The sequence below is a fragment of the Pteropus medius genome, unplaced genomic scaffold, assembly GCF_902729225.1.
Source record: "Pteropus medius unplaced genomic scaffold, Ma_sr-lr_union100, whole genome shotgun sequence".
Classification (NCBI taxonomy): Eukaryota; Metazoa; Chordata; class Mammalia; order Chiroptera; family Pteropodidae; genus Pteropus; species Pteropus medius.
Genome location: NW_024342471.1, coordinates 21,825,365 through 21,853,065, shown reverse-complemented (window position 1 = coordinate 21,853,065; position 27,701 = coordinate 21,825,365). Strand labels below are relative to the sequence as shown.

General features: G+C 40.7%; 1 protein-coding gene across 1 annotated transcript in view; it reads left to right on the top strand.

Moving 5' to 3' along the window:
* BCAS1 (brain enriched myelin associated protein 1) overlaps positions 1-27,701 on the top strand; it is a 71,159-nt gene that overhangs the window by 15,945 nt on the left and 27,513 nt on the right. Inside the window, exons 2-6 of the mRNA XM_039864655.1 lie at positions 364-935; positions 16,501-16,656; positions 17,600-17,644; positions 20,090-20,224; positions 26,018-26,194. Coding sequence (XP_039720589.1) covers positions 364-935; positions 16,501-16,656; positions 17,600-17,644; positions 20,090-20,224; positions 26,018-26,194 — 1,085 coding nt within the window. The remainder of the gene's footprint in view (positions 1-363; positions 936-16,500; positions 16,657-17,599; positions 17,645-20,089; positions 20,225-26,017; positions 26,195-27,701) is intronic.

Here is a 27,701-nt window from a genome sequence, read left to right as displayed (position 1 = left end):
CAGACATTCTGACTCAGTGGTTCTGAAATGTGAGCGATTTTTGCACACAGGCTCCCCCCCCAACCCCCCAAGGGACACGTGGCAGTGTCTGGAGACATTTTTAGTTGTCGCAACTTGGGGATGCTACTGGTGTGTGCTTTCCAGTAACTGGCTCCCCTCCTCGCTAACCTTCCGTTCCTCTCTCTCAAGAAGAGCAGGTCAGGAGACATGGAGGGGACCAACTTCTGCTTTGCAGGGTGACTGGAGAACAGCCGAGCTCCAGTCTGCATCGCAGCCTTTGTATATAAAACATTCGGAGTCCATTATCCATCCTCGAGTTTCCTGGCGTGGTTGAATAACTGCTGTTTGTGTTTGTGTTTACAGTCGATTTGGGAATAAGTGTCAAGGAGGATAATGTGGCCGCTTCTTCCCTCAAGACAATGGAGATAAGCCCTGTTACAAATGCCAACGGAAAGAATCTTGGGAAAGAGGCCAAACCCGAGGCACCAGCTGCTAAATCTCGTTTTTTCTTGACGCTCTCTCGGCCTGTACCAGGGCGTACCGAAGACCCAGCCACGGATTCATCTGCTGGATCAGTGACGCTTGGTGTCACCTCCAGTAACGCTCCAGGGAACAAAGAACTGAGTGAGAGCATGGCCCTTCGGGTAGCAGCTGCGCAGGGCCACGACCCAGATAAAACCCCCGGCCAGACCCCGGCCCCACACGAAGGCTTCTCTGCCACTTGGGGACCAACACCTCTGCCACCTGAATCAGCAGAAGCAGCCCCCTCCAAGCCTAAGGACTCCAGCTTTTTTGACAAACTCTTCAAACTGGACAAGGGACAGGAAAAGGCACCCGTTGACACCCAGCAGGAAGCCAAGAGCGTGGAGCATCAACGCCAGGCTGACGAGATTTCTGGGTCGCCGAGGCAGTCTGATGATGTCCCTGCGGAGGGGGTAAGTGCCGAAAAGGACGGTCCATGTTGTGCTTAATGCCACCTCAGGGGGACACGACCGTGGTAAGACGATGGCACATAGTTTGCTCTACGATCACTGGGACCCTGACAAGCTAGCGGGCCCTCGACCCCTCTAGAACAAATAGTGCATTGTAGCATAGTGTCGTGCCGGTGGGCGGAAACATCTGTCTGCAGAACAATAACAGCTGTGGCATCTGTTTTGTGTAAGAGACAGGAGGAGGTGAGCTACATGCAGATGGATCTGTCCTGCCGTTTATCAGAGGCGAAGCTAGACAGGGTGCCTCTGCGATCAGTGGAGTCTGGAGAGAAAGGCATTAGCGGAATAAAAATGGATCCTAAAAGACTTAAGTACCAGCCTGGCCTCAGTAGTTTGTTTCACATACAGTGCGTTTTCAGGCTTTCTTTGGAATCCATTTCGTTTCTTACTTTTAAAAGCCTGAATTGATCTTTAACTATCTTTTGCACTAACGTGTGGGTTTAAGTAAAGACCTTCTATAGCTCTGGGCAGACTCTTTAAATGCACTAATTATTTTCCAACAACCTAGAGCAATACCTTTGTAAAAACTAGATAGATTTTATAGAGGTTGCCAGAATCAGTTGCTGCACAAAAAAAAGGCAAGTTCTTTTGATCTTAAAAAGAGCATTTTCTTTTAACCTCGGAAGAATTTGTTTGTATTCGAGGCAAAGAATAGAGCTCCTTGAATGAAGAAGGAAATAAAAGTTAATACATTATGTTTTAAGGCACTCGTTTCCTTAGTTAATGCACTTTTAAATAACAATATTTTTTTCAAAATTTGAGGATAAAATCAAGTGTCTCTAGTTGAGGTTAGAACCAGGAAAAAATTAGACAGGCCCAGCCTTTTATTATATAGTTGTGTATCATGGCTGTCAATATATTTATCTTAATAACAACTAACTGTTCTGCAAAGTTTCTAATAACGACACTGACTGACATTTACTGAGCTTTTAAAACATGCCAGGCTCTGTTCTAAATACTGCATATCTACTATTTATCTACTATTTTCCCTAAGGAAAATGAGTATCCCATTAATCTCTGGTTTTAATGCATCCAGGGTGGCGTCAAGAATTATATGGTAAATATTAGATGCCAGCTAAAAATTCTGGACAGTTAAAATTGGCTTATGTGTTTAAGCTCTTACCATCAACATTCTGGCTATTTTCGTAAGTTTTGACTCCAAGAACTGATTTTCAAGTTTTCTTTCCGAAGTTTCAAAAAATTGCCCTTCAAATACCCACTTCCCCAAAGGAACCAGTTCAGGAGCCAATCGAATTGCTTTCTGTATAATTCAAAGTCTTCAAATGCATCCAGGCATCAAATCTTTACTGAGCGCGACACTGCCAGGCATGGGTGAGGCAAGGCCATGGTGGCGGGCAAGACAGAGCATCCCTGTCCTCAGGGAGTTTGCAGTCCAGCAGAGAAGAGGTACAAAACCCCACAATTATTATGCAAGGTGCCAGGTATTCTGCTGAGGGAGGCCAAGTGCTGGAGAGGGTCCCCAGACATGGGAGAATTAGCCTGGCCGGCCCAGGAAGCGGTCCATCAGTGTACAATCCTGGAGCAGAAAGTCGCTTGTCTTGGGGCTATAAAATGGTCACTGATATTTATGAATATTTGCGAAACTATGTCCTACTTTACCCTGAGTGGAGAAACTCTGGTTGAGTTCTCATTATGGGTCATGGGCTCCTAAGGCCATTTCGAGGCTGTGACTTATTGAATAGTCACAGGTTTTATTTACATAGGTAGCCAAAGTCCACCCATTGCCTGAGTTAGGGAGGGATTGAGTTATTTGCATGAAGAGGATGAAGGACTGCCATTTGCTCATCTTTGGACAGGTGTCTAGTGACTCATCCAAATCTCCATCTTAATTAAGTAAACCAGTTCAGTACCCGATAACCATGTATTTAACATGTATTTAACCATGAAACCCCAAAACGCTCGGTCCGATCCTATTTTAAGAGAAGTGTAGAAAAATTTGAGTTGTGTTTTATCAACTCAGCTTTTTTTTTTTAAGTAAAGACTCTTAAGGAGAGCACCTCAATTTCAGTGGAATAAGTTTCAAAATGAGATTGGAGTCAGTCAGAAAATGAGGACTTATACTGGGAACTTGGCAGCTATCACAGAGTCAAGCCTGTGGGTAATGTTTTCGTCATAGGAACCTCTCAGAAGCCCGCAGATTGTAACTCGTTGTCCTTTCTAAGTTAGCTTCCTTGGATTCCCTGACGAAACTGGCATCTGTTCTTGTCCCACGACCAATTTCCATTTTTTTGTTCGTGGTATCATTGGAACTTGAAATACTGAGTTTCTGCTCGGCAATATCTATGTGTCACACACAAACAAGTCATAAAACAGCTGCGCGTGTCTCCTCTCATCTGTGAATTTGTGGATATTCAAATATATATGTCTACAAAGATTATTTACAAAAAAAAAAATGGCCTTCTGATTGTTAAGGTTTCTCATCTGATTTCTGGCTACACAGTTCTGTAATTGGGGCAAAAAATACCAATTGTTCTATAAGTGTAATGGGACAATCCAGCCCTCAGAACATAACAGGAATAAAACCTCCCAATCAATGGCCTTGTTGGTGAAAGTACCACATTAGGCATAAATGGCCGTCAAAGTATTGATTCAGAATTCTTAGGGTAAAAGATGCCTTGGGCTCAGTGGTATCAGCTGTCCCTGCTCTCTCATCTGCACGAGCATTTCCCCCTAACTGGATTGGAATTCCGACCACAAACCCACAGAGCTGTCAATTGGGAGAAAGATGCCCCCATTTCATTCTAGGGGGAAACACACAAATCTTCTGTGTTTTCAGAACGACAATCTTATTTTTGTGCCTTCTAAAACTACATTCAGAGCATAGCATAATTAAAACAAGGCCAGAATTCATGAACAAATGAAGCATTTACTACGTAGGCCAAAGAAAAGATAAATTATATGCCTGAAAGGTTTCACTGAGCTGTGATTCACACAAACCAACGTGTTGGCAAGGATAAGATTTTTTTTTTTTTTTAATTTTTCTCTCCTCTCAAGAACTGAACCAGATCTATAAGATATGCATTAAAGATTCATCAGGAAAAAAAATTGGTCCCATAATGAAAATTTGACCTTTACTGGTAAACAAAACAAAACAAAACACTAGATTTCTGGTGTCAACCAGTACTTCCAGAACTGTCTTTGTGCTGGGAAGACGAGGTGCGTAAAGTGTTGCCAGCATGGATTCGTGAGATTTAAACAGGAATAGTCCTTTTCTTTTAGAAGCATAATTAAATTCTGCAATTGTTATTTAAACACCAACCTTGTGCGAGCCATTTAAAATATAAATCATGGCCTTAGTCCTTCAAAGATCACATAATTTAGTCAGAGACATCATTTTTTAAAGGAAGATTATGATAGGTGTGTTGATCTGCAAATTCATTCAGACTTCAGATATCAAGAAAAATAGTCAGCGTTTTTATTTCCTCCTCCCCGCTGCTCTCTCGAGCACACTCCATTCAGCCCTTTGTCCTACACAAAAACTGCTCTTGTCAAATTTGCTAGGATGTCGTACCTCCCCCCACCCCTCACCGCAGCTGCCAAGTCAGATACGACTGGGTCCTTATTCTATTGGACTTGCCAGTCACATTTGACACAGTGGACCATCCCCTTCCTTGTTGACACACCCTCCTCACTTGGTTTCCAGGCTCCTCCACCTTCATCCCGTTTGCTGGTTCTTATCCTCTAAACGCCAGAGATCCCCAGAGTTCAGTTCTTGGACGTCTTCTCTCACTGTCCTTACTTCCTTGGAAATTTTCTCCGGTCCCAAGGGTTTAAATATAGCTACCTGCTGACAAGTCACAAATTTATATCTCTAACCTAGATCAACCCCTGAAGTCCAGACTTAAATATGTGGCTGCCTCTTGTATATATGTCTACTGGAACAATCTACATCTCCATTTGAATGCCCACTGAGCATCTCTACCTTAGTTATGTCCAAAGCTGAGCTCTTCATTCACACTTAACAACAACAACATCAACAAACACCTACCTGTTTAGGCCACAGGTTGCCTCATCTCAGTTAATGGCAACTGTGACCACTACTGTTTAGTGGTAGGATTGGAATTAAAGAATCAAGGTCTTCAGAGTCCTTTTCTACATTGTGTAAGGTAGTCGATTGAAACATAAACAGTGCAGTCAAATAGCCTAGGTTTCAACTCTGCCTCTCTCAGCGACTGGCTGTGTGACCTTGTGCAATTTGCTTAACCTCTCTGGGCCTCAGTTTACTCATCTGTAAAACGGGGCTCATACTAGTAATAAGCACGTTTACACATTATTCACACTTGTGAAAATTAAATAAGAGATGCCACGTAAAGTACGTAACAGAGATATTGCACTTTGAGAAAAAAACAATGAGCTAGTATTAGTGTCACGGTTTTTCTCCCTGTCTACAGCCACATTTTAGTCTTTTATTTTTTCCTTCAAAAGTCGTCAACGACAACTCATAGAGAGAGAACAACTGAATCTAATTTAAAAGCTGCATAACCAAAGGCATAAGTCCTAATTTGGATTAAAAAAAAAAAAAGTACTGGACTTATAAAATAATTTTAGAAGCTATAGCATGTAAACGTCCTTGCACACCCACAAGCTCTAGTTTCTTGGTCTGACTTTTAATGGTCTCTACAACCTTTCCTCTATTTTTCCAACTGTATTTCTCACTATTCTCTTAAATTTCTCTAGTCAAAATGGCTAACATATGACCTGCGCAGATGCCATTCGCTTCGCAGTATTTTTCTCCGCCTGTATCTCTTTCTCTCTCTGTTTATTGAAAATTTACCTCACCTTCAAGTGCCAAGTTCATGAAGCTGACCAGATGTCCTCACTCCTGGGTGATTGTGATGACACGAATCCCCCCCGTGTTTTTCGTATGCTATACATTGAGTCAGATTCTGCGATAAAAACACTTTGAAGAAATCATCTCATCGAAACATCGAAACATTCGGGGGAATTCCACTCTTTTTACTATTTTACAGATGATGAAATCAAAGCTTCGGAGAAACTGAGTCACTTATTGTAAGTTTCACAGCTGCAAAACAATGGTCTCTCTCCACAGCCCAGACTTTACGTGTTCGACACTATGGTTGAACCGATGATTTGAAACTCGTGTAACGAGGTCGCAACAATGCAAAACGGACACTGTTGGTCTGACGAAGTGCTATTCAAAAATGTTAGTCGAAGATGGAAATACCAAGCTAATCTCGAATTAAAAATTACAAAGAGAATCACCTAATTCCAACATTAGAAGGCCAGGTGAATTATAATCAGTGTTTTTTATTTTGTTTTGCATACCTTGGGGCCACCAAGCCATTGCCATCTCAAGTTAAGGAGTAAGCAAAGTTTTCAGCTATACCACTACCGTTTTTATGCATCTCATGAATTTAGCACTAAAAAATGTTTGCTATGAAGTGTTCACAGCAGCAGAGGCGACATGCAAGTGTTATCAGCCTGAGTGACCTGGGTGCAAGTTCAAATTCTACTACTTACTAGCTTCATGGCAGAGTCAAATAGTAATCATTGCCCCCACTTTTAAATTATTTATGATTCCTAGGCTGTGTAGTGAGCATTTTGCATACCGTAGCTGCTTTGATTCTTATAAGAACAGAACAAGGCTGGTATTTTCATTGCCATTTGACAGATGAGGAAACTAGGACTCAGAGAAGTTAATTCATTTGCCCAAAGCCACACAGCTAAATCACTGATAGCACCAGGATCAAGATCTGTCAGTGGCCAAAACCTATTTAACTCAGTCCTTTCAAAACCTTGTGTTTTCACCCACAAAAGGAAGATACAACCTGCCCAAGGAGCTATTATGAGAATAGAAGATGATGCAGGCAGTCGGTAGTAGTTTTGCCACATAAAACAGTATATTCTCTAAATTGTCAAAAACTTAGAAATAAAGACTTATGAAACAGATAAATGACCTTCCAGCACGATGGAGTTTGAGTAGTATATCATTTAGCGTGCCTTTGGCTACAAGTGGGGAAAAAAAAAAATCAATAGCGGCTTTGTTAATGAAGAGAATGTAGTATTTCTTGGACATAATAAGAATTCTAGAGGTGGGATGACTTAGGTTGGTTCAGTATCTTCACAGCCCCACGTCTGTGTTGACATAGAAGGGAAGCTTGGAATTTCTTCAGTGGAAAACAGGCTCCGCCAGCAAAGATGATGTGCCACAGATAGGAACCTGACACATTTTTTCCATACAACTTCATATCAGGAAGTCATTCAGTGAATGAAGCTAGTAGAGGCTGCTACAGTATAATTTATTTACATATATTCATTGCGCTAGCTTTTTAACTTGACTACGACCCAAGTAAGAAATAGATGTTACATCTTGACCTGATACATATGTACATACATAAAACAAAGAATTCACAAAATAATACTATTCTTACAGCATGTATCACAAGCTCATATTTTCTATTCTTTTCTATTCTGTTTGATGTTTAATGCTGGTTTCAACCCACTAAATCACTTTCCAATCCAATAATAGTCACGAGCTGAACTTTGAAAAACTCTGTTCTACCATAATCACCTTTTTCATATGCAGAGACAGTGCTCTTATGGGAGGTGACTGTTTCTCACGCAACTGGGTGTTCACAATGCCTGGCACACACTGGCATGCATGCAGTGATTTTTCTCTGCTGAACCTGGCAAATATAAAGCTGATACACATCAGGTTACGACTTTCCGAAGAATGTTGGAATGTATTATTGCAATCTCGTTACCAGCTCTGCCTAACACAACTTTAAATTGGAAAATGTCAAAATGTATGTCTAGATAAACTACGTAGAATCATACTTATACCATTATTCGATATTTTTAAGTCAGACTTTTACATGTAATGGTGTTAATCATGGTTGGAATATCAAGCGACCTGCATTTTGCAATGAGTTTGCAGAATAAATTTTTATGTTATCCAGTCCTTTGGTACTATCCAACCCGATCCACTCCTCCCTAGGTTATAATAACAGCCCTAATCTTTTGAGAGCTTGCTAACTCACAGAGGGGTGAAGCAACTTGCATAAAATTATATGGCTAAAAAGCAGCAGAGCTGGAATTCATCACTGGTGCCCACACGCTGAGCCACTCTGCCTGTAAGTTCAAACAGAGGGAACACTCTGAACCTTTTGAGACATTTTATACTTCCCACACTGCTGTGGAACATCTGTCCAGTGAGATCAGCCTAGAAACAGGGCTCCACTATCAAATGGTTTTGGAAAATATCACTCACTTTACACTGTCTCCTGAAGATTCCTAATGGACACCAGCCTGCTAAAAGTTCTGAGAAGTCCTACAGCAAGCACGCCTGCTTCACAATGTTTAGCCGAATGTTTCTCAGGCGCCATTATTCAAATCACTATTAGCTATCTAACTAGTTGGGCTTATCTGTCTCTTAAGGAACCATTCGTTCTCCTAAGAAATGCTGAGCCAGGCGTGTAGACCAAAGTTGGACAATGGCCTCTTGTGGGATGCATCAAACCACAGATAGGTTTTATCTGACCTACGCCATGTTTTAAATATTATAATCAATGAATAATATTTTTACATTGACAATGTCAATGATATTTTTAAATCATGAGATTTCGAGACAATTCCATATTTCAGACATTTCTGAAAAATATGAAGTTTTGTCTTTTACTCCCATGTGGGAGGTGAATGATAGATGCTCCTGAAGATGGGGCACTCAGCCCCCAGTTCGCCCGGTCCCCACCCCTCCATTGATTCCCAGCAGGGCAGCCCTATGAGCTTACACTGTAATTTTCTTGTGGCAGAGTTAAGAGGAAAGTAAATATTTCCATTACAGACACTTCACTTCCTTTACAGCACTTATCATAATTTGAAGTTACTTAGGTGACGATCTGATTAATAAGCTGTAAATCCAGCTTGAGAGTCCATCTGTTGGCAGGTGTTGAACAAGAAATAGGAGACAGGAATACTTTCATTTATTCATTCGACAAACATCTGAGTGGTTTCTTTGTGCCAAGGAAGATTTTAGGTTCTAGGGTGGATAGAACGATATACCTCGTGGGAACTTTCATTCTATAAACAATAAACAAAAAAATTAACAAACAGTTCTGGGGTATAGAAAAGGCTATTCAGGAAATACACAGTTTTAAAATAGAAAATATAGATGAAACTGATCATTAAAATTGGGTAGATAGTAAGATCATAAGCGGCTTGGTCTAATCAAAAAATTTAGGAAAAAAGATATATTTTTTTCTTTTTCTGCACAAGGCCAAACCATTCTTAGAAAGTCGGCAGCCTAATTTTGCCAGCATTCAAAACAGTTTTCTCACTATTGAGAAGTGTTTGTTAAACAAATGACAAACACATTCTAGGCTGTGGGTTATTAGCTTTTAAATTTGAAGACTTTTTTTTTAATGTTGGACATTTTTCCTCTAATAAATGCAAAATATCATATCAATACATGTTGGAACTAGTCACAGAACAGAAGACTCTCCCACAAATCCCTTTGTCCTGATGTGATTTAACCTGAGAATCATTCTTTGCTCTCAGCAAATGAATTTTTCCATTTTCTATTGTACGTAGTGGGCTTGGTTTAAGAGTGTGCCAATTTGCTTGTCCTTAGGAATATCCCAAAAGTAACAATCACTGCAAAAAAAGGCAAGAAAAGAACATTTTGTCGCTTAATTCTCTACCCACGTTTCACTCGCCATTGGAAATCAAGTTGACAAATTCACTTACCCCTCAAGTGGAGGGGTTGCGGAGAGAGAAAATGGAAACCCCTTATTTATAAGAAGCAAGTGTGAATTGCCTTCTTTGATAGATTTCTTTCTACCTTCCATCTATGGCAGCAATGAACGACTGGTTCATTTAATCTTATAAGTGCAACACCTCTGCATCAGTCAGTACTGTAGATTAATGAGGCCCTACCGTGTGAAGGTGCTGTGCTAGATGCCTGCTGAGATGGGAGTGTTTAGTATCCTGAGATTATGTCTGCAGAATATTAAAACAGGTGTTGATCTTATGGTTTACAGCAAACAGCATCATGCTAGATAACTGATCCAGCCGAGCTTGGCTCAATTAGTATAAGCAGATAAAGTGAACAATGTTGATTGTTTCCTGAGAAGAGGAGCGAAAATAGATAAGTGGAACATTTTTAGAACTGTGTCATGCAGCTTGAATTCCCCTCTTAGAAAATACGCCAGAAGACAATGAAAATTTAGATTTCATGTTTCAGTATGGTCACGTTATTTTGATTGCCTGCCTAAGTCTTTGATAATTTCTTAATCAACTACCTAGATCACTAGGAAGCTTATTTCAACCACGGCACTCAGGCGGTACACAATTTTAAAGTCCTAAAACACGCATGCTTTTGCACAATTTGACATATAGGAATTTATCGAGAAAATAAGCAAAATCGCATGTATAAGACTTTTTTTTTTAATTGCAGCATTGCAAGAGAAAAAGCTGGGAAGATCAAAAAGGCCCAATAGGTTGACTTTGATACTGATTATGGTACACCTTGACACTGGCCATCAGAAACAAAGATGACATAGAAATAGAATCATTGACATGAATTGACAGTTATAATATAATGTTATTCAAGAACAGTAGGTTTTAAAATAGTGTATACGGAATGATCTTTTTTGAGTAAAAGGGATGTCCGCCTGCCTACATGTATTCCTCCTTCTACCCGAAGGAGTATAGAAAGAAAAATTGCAAATTGTTATCTATAGTTTCTTTCAGTAATGGGATAATGAATGCATTTTATATTTTTACTCTTTGCTCCTCTGTATTTTCTCTTTTTTATAAAAGAAGGAAGTACAGCATACTGCCTAGCTAAGTAAAAAAAAAATAAAAAATACTACGATCTAGGTTATTTCCTGCTTTCTCCACAAGGCTGTGCTATGAGGCTTGAGGCAACCTGATTTTTCTAGCAATGGCAACAGGCAACTAGGAACAGCTTCGACAAGAGGTTATTTTTTGCTTACAATAATTCTCAACTCTGCAGTCCGGAGGGTGGGTGCCAATTCCTTGGTCAGAAATAACACGGACATTTAAAAACACACTTAGAGCTAAGTGTACAATAATCTCCAGTAGGAAATAGAAAGAGAAATTTTGATATGCATAGGCAGTTTTGGGAGCCCTGTCATAACTGGCATTTCTTACACTATTGGTATTCATTCCCTGTTTTTGCCACAGGGTTGAAAGATGTGAGTACATTTTTATCAATTGATGTGAACTGGGCAGGAACAGTGAAGAAAAGAAAATACAAAATGAGCTACAGCGATAGACCCTCCTTAGGTGGATTTCGGTTTTGTAGTAAAGCAACGTTTAAAAAAAAAAATTCCAATCTGTTTAGGAAATTTTCAGGTTCCACAAAATGTTTTTTGTAGACTTCGGTTTTAGAGTTCCTTCCTGCTTGTTTATTAATTCGCTTTCCCTTTGAGGCAAATCGAAGGTGAATTCTATCTTCAAGAATTAACCGAATGCCATTTTTCTTCTCAAATCTGACAATGGCTCTATGCAGATGATGGCACTTCCGGAAGAAGAACATAAACACTTAATGATTGTCTGGAGACCACTGTTGCCTAGCAAATGATGCCTGTTTGCTGTTGGGGCACCCAAGTGGGACAGGAAACAGCTTTCCTTTTTATTTCAGGCAGCATGTGGCTCAAATTTCTAACAGATGGGAAGGAGTGGAGTAATGGGTTTTCGTACCGTTCAATGTTTTTCAGACAAATTTTCCTGTGTTCAACTGTACATCAGGTACCGATTCTTGGTACAAAGATTCAAAATGAAACCAGTGATGTATGATCAATGGCTAATCTAGATGACGTGGACGTTCATCACAAATTGTTCCAGACAAGGCTTTTTTAGCCTTGATCATCCTGCCTGAACTTATATTTTCACTAGGACAATGTAGACTTTGCTTAAAGGGAGCTGGAAACCAGTTTACAGTTGAAGGAAGGTGCCAGAAGTTCCATATGGGTTTCATTGCAGACAATCAAATTATGATAAGGTGGCATTATTTTTCAAACATGACAAATTGTGATTACTTAACTAGTGTTCCTGTCTGTTTGCCCTTTGAAGCCAGTAGAAAGGGAAAAATATAGACTGCTTCTGCACAGATGAAAAACAAACTGACACCACGAACACCTGTTTGCTTAAAAGAAGTTTCCTGGAGAATGTTTGTGTGTCTGTCTAAAATTTCTGTTTGCTGAGAATGAGCTGGAGGCCTGATGAGAACAGCAAAAACATAAAATGGCATACTTGCCGTTGGTATTTTTAAATGTATCCTTCTAGGCTTGCTTTGGGCATTCAAAATCAAATACAAGTGTAAGTTCTCTCTTTTTTTTTTTTACTTGAAAACGATATAATACACACTCTGTTCTATTCTGTACTTTTTTGTCAGTTAACACTGCTTTTTATATCTGTATAGCTTCCTCATCTGTAACACTTGTGTAGTCTTCCATTGAATGAATGTACCATAATTTGTTTACCCACAACCCTATTAATGACATTTGGCTGGTTTCCAAATATTTGTTATTGCCTCATTTCAGTGAATAACCTCATGTATTTGTTATTTCACACATGTGCGAATTTTGCGTTAACTCTTAGACATGAAATCACTGCCTAAAAGAATATATTCTTTTTTTAAACGTTGGTAGATAATGCCAAAATTTCAGCCCTCTATCAAAACTGAATTAATTTACTCTCCGATCAGCAATGTCTGAGAGAGTGCCTGCTTCTAACCCTAGCCTCCCAACCAAATTTTCTTAAACGTTTGGATTTCTTCACTTTCGATTTTTTTTCATAACTTCTGCATTTTAAGTCGAAGTTACCAAAAAAACCTCTCAATCTAAAATTATCAAATGCTTTGATGTGTTTTCTTCTAGTATTTTTATCTATAAGGTTGAATTGTGACAAGTTAATTTTTTTCCAGATATAACCCTGTTGTCCTACATCTTTTATGAAAAATTCCTTCTTCACTTTGATAAATCTGAGGCATCCTCTTTATCACACACTACATTCCCATATGTCTTTGGGTAAAATGTGTCATATGTAAAATCTGTCTCTCTCTCTACACACACTAGGGAACAAGAATAGAGAGACAAGGGAAATTTAAATAAGAAAATCTTTGGCGAGAAGGTAGTATTTGAGTAAACAGCTGAGAAAAGGAAGACGACGAGACAATGCAACACAGCGCTTCAGAAAAGCTTCTTTCCTCTGAAATCATTTGGGCCTGGGGTCAAATCCAAGTTCCTCTCTATGACCAAAAAGCAAGTTATTTATTCTTTTCACACATCAATTTATTCATCAGTAAAAATTAGATCTTTTTAGCTAGCTTAGCGTTGAGCCTGACACATAAAGCTTAGTCGTTTTTATTATTACTATGGTTATTTTTCCTTCTCATGACACATTCTCCAAAGAATTCATTTCATGGCTGTGAAATATTCCATCATGTGGTCATAGATAAATGTTACATGTTAATACCACATGCTGCTTTATTTATCTATTACAGACTTTTTAATAGTTATTTATTCTTACTCTTCCAGCACTACCCTATCATGCTTTTTCAGAACTTTTTAATCTTAAAATCATTGTACATTCACATAGTTGGTGTTTGCTGAGAAGGGCAGTTATCGTCTGAAAGTTTCACGTTGCTAGACTGGTTCTTTTCGAGTCCCTGGGTTGGGAGAACGGGCTTCATGAGAAGATTTTTTTTTTTTTGTCAGCACCCATTGGTATTTTCAGGTTGCCAGCCTCTTCAGTTCCAAGTCTAGGACCCTTGTGGCAAAAAAGAGAAGCCAGGAACTTCGCCGCTGTGTTTTCCTCTGGGCCCCCAGCTGGTCTGCCTTCTCCTCTCCTTTCAAAGTCTTCTGTGTTTGCTTTCTACATAATGTTGGGGATCTTCCATTGTGCTTAGTGAAGGAATAAGGAAGAGTTTGTCGTCTCTATCTTCCTGGAAGTGGAAATCTTATGTTCTTTTTTTAAAACCCAATCTAAGGACAAAAATGTCTTTCCAGAAAAGGGTTCAAGTTCAAGCTGTGGATTTTGATTTGAAAAAAAATAAAACTCTCACTCAGACCACCTGCTTTGCACGGGGCCAGCAGGTCTCGTCGCCCCTCGGTTGATGTCCAGGTCTTGAGACACTGCCGCCTCTGCGAGATCGTGGAAGTGGAGGGCCCATCTTCGGGCGGCTGGGGCAGAGGAGGAGGCTGGAGGCACGTCTACACCTAGAGTCTGTCAAACCGTGTCTCCCCCAGTGAGAGTGCTCCCCCTGGGTGAAGAAGGCCACCTGGCCCGTTTGCTTTCCCCATCTACGTGGCCACGTGACATTCTAGCCGCTCATTTCCTTTTCAGTTGACTTCACTGTATTCCGTGTCATTCCCAGGAACTTCGATCAATGTGCTCTGTGTGTTTAGCCCTGGGATCTCAGAGAAGAATCAGTGTCTCTTGCTCCCGTTAGGAAACACCCAGTCTGCGCACAGGGGGCCTTAGACGCAGACCCTTCCATCCACCGTGGTGAGCGCTGGGACGCCAGCCCACAGGCTGTGCGACCAGACCGTCTCAGAGCAGCCGACGCAGTGTAGAGGTCAGGGGACCCTCCAGAATAGATGCTTCCCTGCACCCCACACCCACACAACCTCTTAGAGGACTTTGCCCACAGTCTAAAGTAGCAGCACCCTGGTCACTCTGTGCTTGTTCCTTCATCTTCAGTGTCTTCCTTGCAACCTTCACCGCCTGAGTCACATGTCACATTTACTGGTTTATTTGTATCTAGGGGGAGCGGGCAAATCAGCTCTTCCTCCTCTACTCACCTCCAGACCAAGCTCCGCACTGCAAATCCACAGTCCCCGGATGTGTTCTACGTATCACCTGCTACTCCTACCAGTGAACCCAACAGCTTTTCAGATCCCAAGAGGGCCTTCCTAATGAGAGCGTCCATGTTGTTGCAGGAATATTTATGATGTTATAAAATGTGCCTACTTCTTGACCCAGAAATTTCACTTCAGGGAATTTACCAAAAGGAAATATAGATACGCATAATGGATTAAAAATATAAGTGTGGGGTGTTCATTTTATACTGCTTATAGCATCCTAGATGTAAAACTATAATCACCATAAATGCCCATCAATAAGGATATTAGATAATAAATAACGTCACACGCACACAGAATACTGCTTGGGACATGAAGGATGATGCAGATCTAGCTGTGTGGCGACGAGAAGATGTCTGAGCTATTTTGTTATGTGAAAAAAAAATGAGTTGATGCAGATAGCACCATCCCACTTGTATAAAATTTATTTACATCCATTCATCTTTTAAGTAGTCAAATAGTACATATTTATTGAATGGCTGCTGTGGGCCTCCCTGCCCTAGAGAAAAAGCAGTGAGCAAAGTCAAGGTAACCTCTGTCTTTGTCAAGCTTACAGTCAAGTGCAAGCATGAGGAAAGGAACAGATACTGAGCATGTAAAGAAAAATGTTGTAATAGCTAAGACGGGAAAGGACAAGGGACAATGGTAGAGATGATAACGAGGGCCGGAGAGGTGACACTTAAGACTTGAATGATGAATGGAAATTACCCACGGGCAGACAGAGGGGAAGAATGTGCCAGACAGGAAGACTTGAGGTTGAAACTAGCTTGTGGTGTGTGTTTGTGAAACTCAAAGAAAGCTGACCAGAGAGAACGAAGGGAAGGAAAGAGCGCCTGCCACACAGGGGTTAGGGACAGAGACATGAGCCAGACCCTGTATAAGAGTTTGGACCTGACTCCACAGGCCATAGGAAGGTCTTTGGAGGGTGGTAAGAAAGGGAAGAATGGGGTCTGCTGAGTAAATAATGGCTTGAAGGGACCAAGGGCACGAGCAGACAGGGCAACGGGGCCATTGGAGTCACGAGGTGGAGAGATGGCCATGGCTGGTCCAGGGAGGTGGGAGTGGAGATGGGAAAAGGGAGACAGGTCCAGAATGCATTCTACACCTGGGTCAGTTAGAGGAGAAAAATCAGTCCCTATACTACCTTCTTTGTACTGATAAACAACCAGATCCTAACAAAATAATTATTATTTTAAAATATAAATACTTTTTTTAGTTGGTATGTGTCACCATTGTGGAGATTGTGGTGAATCTAGTGGACACGTCTCTGGGGACCACGTACGAATCGTTAGGCTAGGAGACCACAAAGATGGAGACCCACCGGCATCATAACACCCTCTTTGCAGAATTGGTAGAAAAGGGTTTTTGTTTGGAATGCAACGTGCACTGCTGTGTTTGTTACCCTCTGGCTCCAAACAATGTCTCTCCAACTGACTGCAAATGCTGAATATGTTAGAAAGAGGGTGAGGGGAGGAAGAGTGACTCTCATAAGCGCCTGATTGTTCCACATGCCCGTGGGCAGAAGAAGTATGGCTGGAATTAAGGGGTAAGGGAGAAGGGGACGCGAAGCAAAAATATTGCTTTGAGAGTCTACATTCAACAAGTTGCAACTGTGAAAAACTCTCTTTTGCTCCTAGGACATAGTTGAAGGCAAGGGCAAAGGACAGGAAGTCACACCCGTGAGTTGCTCCGTCCCCGGGGACTCTGAAGAACTGGAGATTGCAAAGGAGGACCCCCAGACAACAGATATAACCGAGAATAATAACTCCATCATGAGCTTCTTTAAAACGCTGGTGAGCAGTTACCTTCATTTTTTTCCTCGATTCCATTGCTCAAATGTTTTGTTATTCTAAGAATAATGTTAGTGTCGTCGTTCTGAATGGGTGTCATCGTGATGCAGCTGGGACACTGGAGAACAGCGACAAGATATGTTTTGTAAGGGGATTGTGTTGCCTCAGGCTTTCAGGGAGGGAGACTCCAGAGATGGGAACTGTGAAATGAACAGGGGGTACCCGAACTGTGTAACGTGAGCTGTGTCCTGATGGAGCTCTATTGCAATTGAATGGTCATTGATCATAAAACGAATTGGAGAATACCTCCTCTAGCTGTCGACCTGTTGAAGCAGCTTTGCCATTCACATGGCAAATGAAACGGTGGAAACCACTTTCTATCTAGTTCCATCGAAGTCTACCATTTGAACTGGACGGAGGCCGAGACCCATGTCTTGCACTGCCTGTTCATCTCTGACTCCTCAGGACAGAGTCCACGGCCGGGCACATGCCAGACATTCAGAAATGGGCTGGCGAATGAACGTGTCATTAAGCAGACAGCTCCAAGTGTGGTCGGGCTCTTCCAAAGGCCAAAACTAACTTCAAAACATAAAACCAAAAAAGACGATAGAATGTGCCACAAAGAGCAAAGGTTTGTTCATTTGTTTGGGTTAGTGGCAGAATTGATGGAAGGTCTGTGGCCTTCCAGGAGACAATTTTGAGTGTGGTGAAACTCTTGGTGAATATAAGATCTGATGAATTTCATTATAAAATATTGATTTTTGTTAACTTTTGTATACCTGGGTATACCAGAAGTCTGTGAGTTTCTACTGTACTAAATGGACTTCTCATAATATTTTTTACATGTATAGTGAACTGGACCACCCTAAAAAAACTATATATCTATGAAATAAAATCATCCTAAAGAGCTATGATTTTTACCATTTGTTTTTCTCAAATTTTTAAGGTTTCACCTAACAAAGCTGAAACGAAAAAAGATCTGGAAGATACGGTAGGTAATTTGAAGTGTGTTTATATTTGGGTTTTTATAGAGAATTGGATTTGAATTTGCATCTGCTCCATTGTTTCTTGAATTTTTATGCATGTGTATATATACATATGTACATATATCCATATTTGTTTGGCAATTTGATCGTGCTGTTAGATTGTCTTTAAAATGTTTCATTTATGTCAATGGTATTTGGGTGGGAATTTTAGAGGGAAGCTTGAAACATTTGCCAATGCTGGCTAAATAATGTCACCATAACCCATTTCTTATGCAGAATAAGAACAGAACAGTAATAATATATGTCATCCTCGTCTTTTTAGTTGTATGTACAAAGACAAGGGAAAATAGTAAAAATTAGCTCCTGGAAATGAGGAAGAGGTAAGACTCCATTTAAAGTAGAAGAAAAGGCTGCTATATTTTTGGGTTTTTTAAAAATATGTTCTTTGTTTTTCATGTAATTTGAAAAAAAAATAAATCTTCACTTCAAAGGCAATTATTTGACGAAGCGAAAGGGTCACCAGTGGACACTTGCCAAGTGAAGAAACATGTAGAGGAGTTAGGATGCCCTAGAGAGCCTAATGTCTTCTCTGTCGTCTTGGAAATTCAGCCAATTCCCTTCAAAATAAATTTTGTTTGGAATGACTAATTTCTAGAGATGTTTTCCCTTTACACTTGACAGACTGATTACCTCTAGTAAAACACATAGTTTAAGTTTCACAGGAATCGTGAGGAAAGTTTAACTTGGTGACGGATAAGTGTCTTGTGTCCTTCTTTTATTAACTTCAAGTGCTTTGAAAGACACTGGCTTGGCCAGCCTCATACATCTGCTCCCCATATTTAAAGGGGCTAAGCTGTGAAAAGGATCCTGCAATTTGTCTCAGAAGACCTGCACTTGAGCGCTGGTTCTGCTACGTGATAGCAGGACCAGCGCTCAAGTACAGGTCTTCTGAGACAAATTGCGTAATCCTAACCAGTCTGAACCCAACGTCCACATCTCTAATATTTGGACAATAAAAGTTCTATCTCCCCGACCCAGGGTTGAATGGAGGTGTGACGATGCCTGGTAGACCACAGAGCTCTCTTTTCAGAGCTCCCTACTTCCATACACACTGCAAGACAGACTGAACACCATCATTACATTTGTACTGTATTGATCGGTTCCCCTAACATTCTTTTTTCTCTTTTATTGAAGAAACCTATGTCTGAGGCATCTACACATTTTCTTATAAAATTATTCGTTTGCTACAAGGCAGCTAGGGTCAAGTTCAGTGAATGGTTGGGTCCAGTGGTTTTTCGGTTTCGGTGTTGTGTTTTGCATTGTTTGAGGCCACATAGTCAGCACAATAGGCTATAAATAGTGGAATATGTGGGTGTGTTGGGTGGCTCCCCAAGTGACCTGATGCTCTCACGCCCTTCAGCTGCTCATACACCAACACTCTGCCTCCACCCAGAATGTGGTCCCAGCCGAATGGGCTGAGCTGATAAAATCTCATTGCCCAGAGCGCTGAGGGGTCACCGCTGGTGGAGCTAGGTCTCAGAAGAGGGTTTTGTGAACGTAGGTGGTCCATGATACCCACAAACAGACCTCTTTCTATAAACGCGGTTCTCATACTTCACCTTTTAACATCTTTTCTACCGAAGTTCTTAGAGTCACGCTTTTGAAACGTCTGTACTGTTTGTCCATCTTCCCATTTGGCCCTGGGCAATTTTTAGCCACTACGCATTCCTCACAAAATTCCCTGCCATTTGTAACTTGAGTCAACAATTCTGAATGGCTGTGGCTGGGCTATTTCAGTTCCAATCTCACCCTACTTTGGCTCCGTGGACTGGCTCATACTAGAAATTTCTTTTGCCTGGGAGATCTGCCCATCTAGAAGTCAGTTGAAATTTTTGTGGATGAAGTGAGTAAATATTTGCTTCCCTGAAGTTTCTAAAACTGAATAAAAGGCAATCGGTTTGAGAATTAAAGTCACTCAGTGGTAGCATATGCTTTGACTCCAGGGTAGAAAAATCAATCGTTTGTCTTCATATTTTTTTATCGTCCATGTGACAATACCATTTAGGTATTTACAAGTATCAAGTAGGGACTGTGTTATCTTTTTGATTTTTTTAGATTTCTCACCTGGCTATTTTATGTCATACAGACAGAGTTCAAATGTTCTGTCATTGTCTTTACAAATGGATTTGTGTTAATCTGGGTGATTTAAATCGGTCGCCGTGTTGAAAATCCATGTGTACTTGAAATGGACCGTGAAAATGCTCCTTAGCAAATCATCTTTGACAGTTTAAAAAAGATAAACATTCATGTGCTGTCTTGTAGTTGGGGGATGGGGTGATATACCAACGGTTAATTGCCAAAGTGTTTTAACGCACTTTAAAACAACTGGAAAAAAAAATAGATTTTGTTTAAAAACAAAGTACTAAGCTGTGACTGCTGTTGCCCGCAAGGCATCCAAAACAGAAAGCGTGTGTGATGGACAAGCTGGGCAGAAGACCTCCGAGGTCCAGGCTGAAGGAAACAAGAAAAAGCCCCTGCATAGCCCCAGGCTAGGGCTCACCTTTAGGAAATTCTTTAGGCATAAGGTCTGTATCTTCCAAACTAGGGGGCAGGGGAGTGGGGAAGAACCCTGGTCTTCACCACGTGATGTACGTGTGGTTCCACATCGACCCAACTGAGCTTCTGTGAAGACAGAGCCTTGAGTGGCGGGGATCTTTAAATGGGGGTGAATGATTCTGTGAATCACATTTTAGTAATTTTTTAAAAAGTTCTTTATAGTTACAAACAGATCAGTTTCTTCCTACTGTGGACCAGGGTTCTGAAATTACTCTTCTAACCCAGTGTTTCCCAAATGTTGAAAATATACACACCGCCTTCATCATTTTTGTCATATATTTTTATTATTTACTTGATATTTTTATATTGGCGTGAACCCATTTCCTACTTAAAATTATCTTTAATATCTTCAAAAGAAACTTTAATATTACATCCTACACAGAAAATCAGAGTTGACATAAGAGGAAGGTAACTATTAATATAGCCAATAAAAAAATATATATTACATTCTAGTTACCTGTTTGTTAAGCTCTGAATCTAAGGCCCTTTCTAGCTTTATGAAAAGGCAATTAGACAGCAGTAGAGAAATGTTAAAGATATACCAGCAGCAGACCAAGACTCCCCTCGAATATTCTTAGAAGGATTAAATGAGTTAAAAAAGAAAAAGCATTGTCACTATTTGATTGTGATTTAATGTCATATCTCTGTACAATGTAAAATCATCCCTGAATCAATCAATGGTATGCTTTCTACACTTTGGGAAATACTATTCTAACCTCGAGATAACAATTTTATCTTTCTGTGGTCTGTTACATTCATTCCCAGTATTAAATAAGCTTATACTGATCCCATATAAAAACCCATGCAGAACAAAACAATGCATAAAGGCAGAGAGAGCCCTATCTCCATGTCCCTGGAGAAGAGAACACAGGAGTCAGTTTGGACGATTTCATTCTTCTAATGTCTAAGAAGACACCAGTGTTTGTCTGAAGCCATCAGTTAAAAAGACCCCTGCATTGGGCCAGCATGCTTGGAAATGTGTCTAAAATATCAACCATTCTTCACTAAGTTGAATGAACTTATTAAAAAAGACTTCCCCAGCTGGATGTGATAGTCTTGGGATTGTGTATGCAAATCAAAGCTCCCTAGAAATCTCTCATGGGTGAATCTATATTGGCATAAACAAATTATGTTATGAAGCCACCCTTCAATTTCCATACAAGCTTCTTTTGTTCTGTAAAGGGAGAAAGGGGTCGATATTGCAATGGGGGGAGAGAAAAACTAAAAAGCGAAACCACTGTACGTGAAAGACAGTTTGATAACTGCTAGTGAAACATGGCATGGACCTCATACAAAGGAACCTAGCTGAACTCCCTCTTAGAGCTGCTGTGAGCAGGAGGCCTTGAAAGTTTAAGTAGTGTGTGACTCTCCGCAGCCCTGGATCTGCATTTCATTATGACATTCATTTCACACACAGAATCTCCCCGACCCTTACCTTAAGTTCATTATTCCTAAGTTCATTATTCCTAAGACATCCCAAGTTCATTATTCCTAAGACATCCCAAATCATTAGCCTTACATCCTGCCACTGAGTTGCATCCGGGGTAGGATGGGATTCAGGAACTACGGGGAAGATGGAGAGGATCCTCTTTCTGGGGTTCTGTCATACAGACACAGGACTTTTGGGTTTTGCCCTGAGTTACATTCAGTCTATTTTTCACACGAAAGTAGAGTAAGGGGACAATTCCCATATGTTCTTACTCCTCATTCATGTAACAGTTTGGATCTCATTGTCTTACCCCCGTACCTAGGACAGATGCTGTCAATGAACCTGTGGTATGATTATAGGAGGTGTGATTCTCCTTCTCCTTGATTTCATTGTAATCTAGGACAGAGAAGAAATCCAAGCAAATAGGAGGATAAAATGTCATCTAGTTTTACTCTAAAAAAAAAACACACAATGGTTATCGATTCTGGCTAACGCCTAGGTTCATTTCTGTACGTCTCAGTTTTCCTCCCTCTAAAGGGAATTTTCTTAGTTTAAGGAAGTGGAGAAGCCTGGAGTTAATAAACAAAATGAGTTAATTGTTATAAATAATGAGGGTGTCAGCTTTCCTTTGCTGAATCGGAATCCTTTTTTCTTGGCTGCCTCACAGGCAATGCCTCCAAATCAAATTTTTTCGCACGTGCTTCCAACATCGGACATGACAACTTATACACAAGGCAGGGCATTGTTTTTAGAACATGTCTGCCATGCCCAGAAATGCCCCCTCCCCACTGAGGTTTTCCTGATGCCCACCCTTGCTGTAAGGCAGCTGAAATATTAGCAGCTCGCTCACGAGATTCATAAACCTGCCATACGTTCATTGTTTTTTGGTTCTTGGTGTGATCTTTACATCTTACTAACACCTTTCCTCTCCCACATCCAAATGTGAAAACAAGATGAATGTTTATTGTGGAAAAGGCAAAGAAGGTCATTTGAAAGGCAATCTCCAAATCTAATATCTTAGAATGTCACAGGTAGGGTTGCCATATAAAATGCAGGCACTCAGTTAAATTCAAATTTCAGATAAATAGCAAATGATTTTTAATGTGACTATAACTATATCCCAGGCAATATTTGGGACCTATTTATGCTATTTAAAAAAAATGTTATTCTTTGTTGATCTGAAATTCAAATTTAACAGAGCATCCTGTATTCTCATGGTTATTTGCTAAATCTAGCAAATATCCATGAGACAGAGTCCAAAAGATACCAAGAGATTTTGTATTTTTAGTTTCCTTGGTTATGCAGACAAAGAGTATTAATTCAGTCGATGCTGGCAGAATGCCATGTGGGGCACTTTGGGAAGTAAGGAGATAGGTAGGCAGGGAGGGAAAAGACTAATGGTAGTCTACAACATCTAACACAGCAGATGCATCTGAGCATGTACTATAGCCGTTTGGGAGGGTCATAGATCATGTTCATGTCTGATTCTTGTTCATAACAGCCCCTGAATTCAGATTTCAGCTCTGCCACCCCCTCTCCGCCCCCCTCCGCCCCGTGAGTGTGAGTGAGGGCAAGTTATTTAACCACCTAGGACCAAAATTTCCCTAGCTGTAAAATGGACATGACAATTAGTTTCTTCCTCATAGGATCGTAATTAGAACATACAATTGCTTAGAACAGTGCCCGGCACTGCTACCTTTTACTGTTATTATTAAGTCAATAATTAAAAGTCGGAAATTAGGTCTTGAAGAAGTGACTGTGGTCCAAGGGTCTAGGCAGGGAGAGAGGAGGCAGAGAGGGGACAAAGGCAAGTGACAAAATCAGCCAGGCCTGAGGCGTGGTAGGGATTTAGTAAACCGGATCTGTCCCAGAGAAATTCTAGAACTCCGGAATCTGGGGGGCTTTTCTTGTAACCCCGATGTGGCTTTGGCTGAGTAGGCTGAGCACATAGGAAGGGACAGCCATCAGCTGAGCAGATGCACAGGCATCTAACGTGTAGAAAGCCAAGCAACAGATTTTAAAGCAAAACAGCATGGGATCATTAAGCAATAGAGCATCTACAGTAGTGACATTGCAGGATTGATGATTGGCTCAAACCAGCCCCTTTCTTAGAAATGGAAATAAGGTCAGCCCCACTTCTCCAGGTTGTTCAGCTGAAACGGATCCCTGAGCAATGGGGGTTCTCCCAGGAAAGCAGGAGGGGAGGTCCATGTTGGGGAGGTGGCCGCACTTGGCCAGCCCCTAATCTTTCTGCTTCCGTCCCATTCCTCACGAGCTTGCCCAAGGCCTTTAGAGCATGCTGTAGCCTGTGCGTGGAGCATCCTTCCTCCTTCTCCAGCTAATTTCCGGTCACCCTCAGACCGTAGCGCATCACCTCTTTCTCAGTAAAGCCTTCCCGGATTGTCATGACCGGATCTAATTTCCTGGTTCAGCTTTTTCTTTTAAATACAATTCCTCCTCTCCTCCCCCCACCCCCCATAGCACTTATCACAGTTGAAATTATACAATTTTGTGGAATTATTTGATTAGTATCTTTCTCTCCATGAGAACACGTAACTTAGTCCTCATCAAGGAAGGGACTCGATGCATTTTTTATGAATAAATGAATAAATAATACTTTCTCATATTTTCTGAAGAAGAAAGCCAACTACTCGCTGGAGGCTACTTCCCCTTTAATCAGTCCTCTTTAATTTAATTACTATTTAAAGCTAAGACCCAAGACCGATTGGACATGTGTAAACACAGAACTTCATGAGCTCAGCCTTTTTGAGTTCACCGTTTATAAAATGCAGAGGTTATTTTAAATCAAGGCATTTGTACCCTTTTAAATGGAACTGGGGTTATTCCAGGATCAACTACCACAAAAATAATTTCTATATTTTGGCCATTTAGTTCCTGATTTAAATTTAGAATATGTTCAATAAATGACTCCCCTTTAGTGTTCAAAAAACTCAGCACAGAAAATATTGTTTCTTTCATCATATAGTAAAATTTATGTTATTTGCCAGCACCCTTTGGAGAGATGACACGCTGTGTGGAAAAAACACTAGGTAGAAACTGGAAGTCCAGACCCGAGGCCACACTGTGGCCCTTGATTGATGTTAGGCTCCAGTTTTCCCATTCAAGAAAATTCAGGCATTGGACCAGGTGGTCACTAAGACCTTTTCCAACATAAAAAAAAATACTATGATACTTCCTATATTTTTTCACACCCCATTTTTACTGCTAGATTTCTTTTTTTTCCAGAAAATGTAGTCAAAGATCTGACATCCCTTGAATTTAAAGGGTTAGTGTCATAAGTTCCTGGAGCAAAAACCATAACATGAAGACACTTCAGATGAAGAGGTCAGGTCAGATGAACCACGTGGAAAAATGTTAATGCCAATATTCACTCATGTTGAGAGAAACGTAGACGATAATTCTCCTGACTTTCCCTTCATCCCATGACTCAGGCAGTGGCAGAGCAAAGGAAGAAACAGCCCAGCCATCGAAGAAGTAAATATCCTAGAATGAGACCTCAAAGTGGCCACTCAGAAGGAAAGGGAAAGAGAGAGAGAAGGTGGGAGAGAGGGAAAGGGAGGGCAGAGAGAGAGAGTGAAAAAGAGAGGGGGAGAGAAGATGGCGGGGAGAGAAGGAGGGAAAGAGAAAGAAATGGGGCCGAATGCATAACATCCGAAGTTTTAAGTCAAGCGCAATCTACCAATGACATCTAAGTTAGACGGAGAGGCTGCTTCTAAAAGTAAAGGATGGGGTTTGTAGCGGCTCTTCTGACTCGATAACCCTTCGCTGAGCTCCAGTCTAGCTTTATAACCTAGGTGAATGATCACCAAGGTAGAGTGTGGGAAGAAAATGTGAAAACTCTATTTTAACTTATATTTATTTTAACCCTTGTTTAATTCTGAATTTGGAGTAGTAAAACAATACGTCTATATAATAGAAGCAAATACACGTATATGGGAGATTCGTATTCAAGATGTTTTACCGATGAGAGCATGACCAAAATCATGGAAGACTAGACTAATGACCTTGGTATGAATTAACATTCTAACAGCAAAGTACCTCTTATGATCACCTTGATTCCTAATGAGTTACTTACATAAATATAAGTCATGGTTCTATAGATCTTTTTTTTCCAAGAGGAAAAATATCTCGATTTTTTCCAAGATTTTAACACAAATCTATATTCATAGTAGAATATTTGGAAAGTGCAGAAAATTATGAAGAAGAAAATTAGCATGCATAACCCCAGCCCATGTGTATATATTTAAAAAAAAATAAGAGATCTTTCACTTCTGAAATCCAGAGATCATTTTGAGTTTGTTTAACTCTGTAGGGTGCTGAAAAGTCACCTGTCACTTCAACAGACCTCAAGTCAGACAAAGCCAACTTCGTACCCCAGGAGACCCAAGGGGCAACCAAGAATCCTCCAGCCGCAGAAACAGCGAAGGAAGGAGCCAAGGAAAAGGGAGGACCCACCTCTCTGCCTCTGAGCAAACTATTCTGGAAAAAGGTAAGTCCTACTTTCAAGATGTGGAGAGGATGGGGGGCTAGACGACTTAAGAAATTATTTCTATGAGGCCGACTGATGTACCCAACAATGCGTAGAGTTGTTTTCTTTTTCCTTCTCCAAAATGACTCAACCCGCTATTGAGTCGAAGGCTTCTAATTTACTCCTGGGAAGAACGAAATGCCTGACATGTTACAAACACGTGTTTCATGGGAAAGAAAAGGAAATGAACAACTAGAATTTCTCATTCTTGGAATTGCTCCGGTTCATGACAGAGCCCTGTGGCATTTCACGATCTCATTTTCTTTCCTAAATCATTTAGTATTTATTCCTCCCAATTTCCTTTAAGCGTCCTCACCCTGGAGTGATGAACCACCACCAGACTATCTCTGTTTCCCCAGCCAGATCTGATCAGTCACTAGAGCCACTAAATTTCACTCTCCTTTTGGAAAACCGAGGTGTCCACCAGTTCACCACCGGGGCAAGCACATAACGCACTCTGCGGTAGGAAAATTCAAACCACCGACTGATTTCTTCCCCTCTAGAATTAAGGTGGGGTGTGAGGAAATGGTTTGGGTGGGGCCAAGTGATTCTGAGAGCCATTCCTTGGTCATCATTGCTGAGTAAACCCCAGCTGCCACCCATGTTCAAAACTCTCGCCTGTATTAAATGTGGCCAAAAAATGAACAAGGAGTCAGGGGTGAGGCAGCACAGGGTCATTTTATAGAGCTGGAAAAATCCAATTTAGAAATTTCATAAAAATCCATGCCAGTTGGCACACAAAGCCAGGCAGGTGATAAACACTGTTGCCACTGTGTTGTTTGAGTTTATTCTCGTGTCCAGAATCCAGCTGGATTTCTGAAACTCTTTCCTGTGTGTTTCTTGTTGTATGAAGATCTTTCTTCTGGATTCTACCCAGAGCACAAACTCCAATACTTAATGAAAACTTTGGATGATGTCATTTGACATTCTGTTTGAATTCTCTTTTCTCACCAAGCACCGTTTACTTATCTTTAAAAATCTTTTACCGGCGACATAATGTATAAAACAGTTCACTGTCAAGTGAGTGACATTCGTATGTGGGTGTCTATGGAGACGATGAGTTAGGTGACCATGGAAATGAGTTAGATGACCATGGAGATGAGTTAGGTGACTCACATTCAAACATCTTTATTTAAATCATCAAGTATATAAATTTTTTAAAAGTGTATTAGGAAAAATAGAACTGGCACATTAAATTCAGTTTAACATATATTTTGCTCAAGGTGAGACTACATGCATTTAGTTTGAAAAATAATCCGATTAAAAGGAAAGTGTTACATCAATAATGGTACTGATATTAAGTAAATAATGATAAATTTGGGTCCTCCAAGAAGCAGACGCCAAGAGGGAATTGATGTGCAAGAGGTTTATTGGAGGAAAATGAGTGTGAAGGAAACGGGGAGCTGGCAGGGATGGGGAGAGAGAGCCCGCCCACCGCAGGGAGGGTCTGACACCTGAGAGAGGAGAG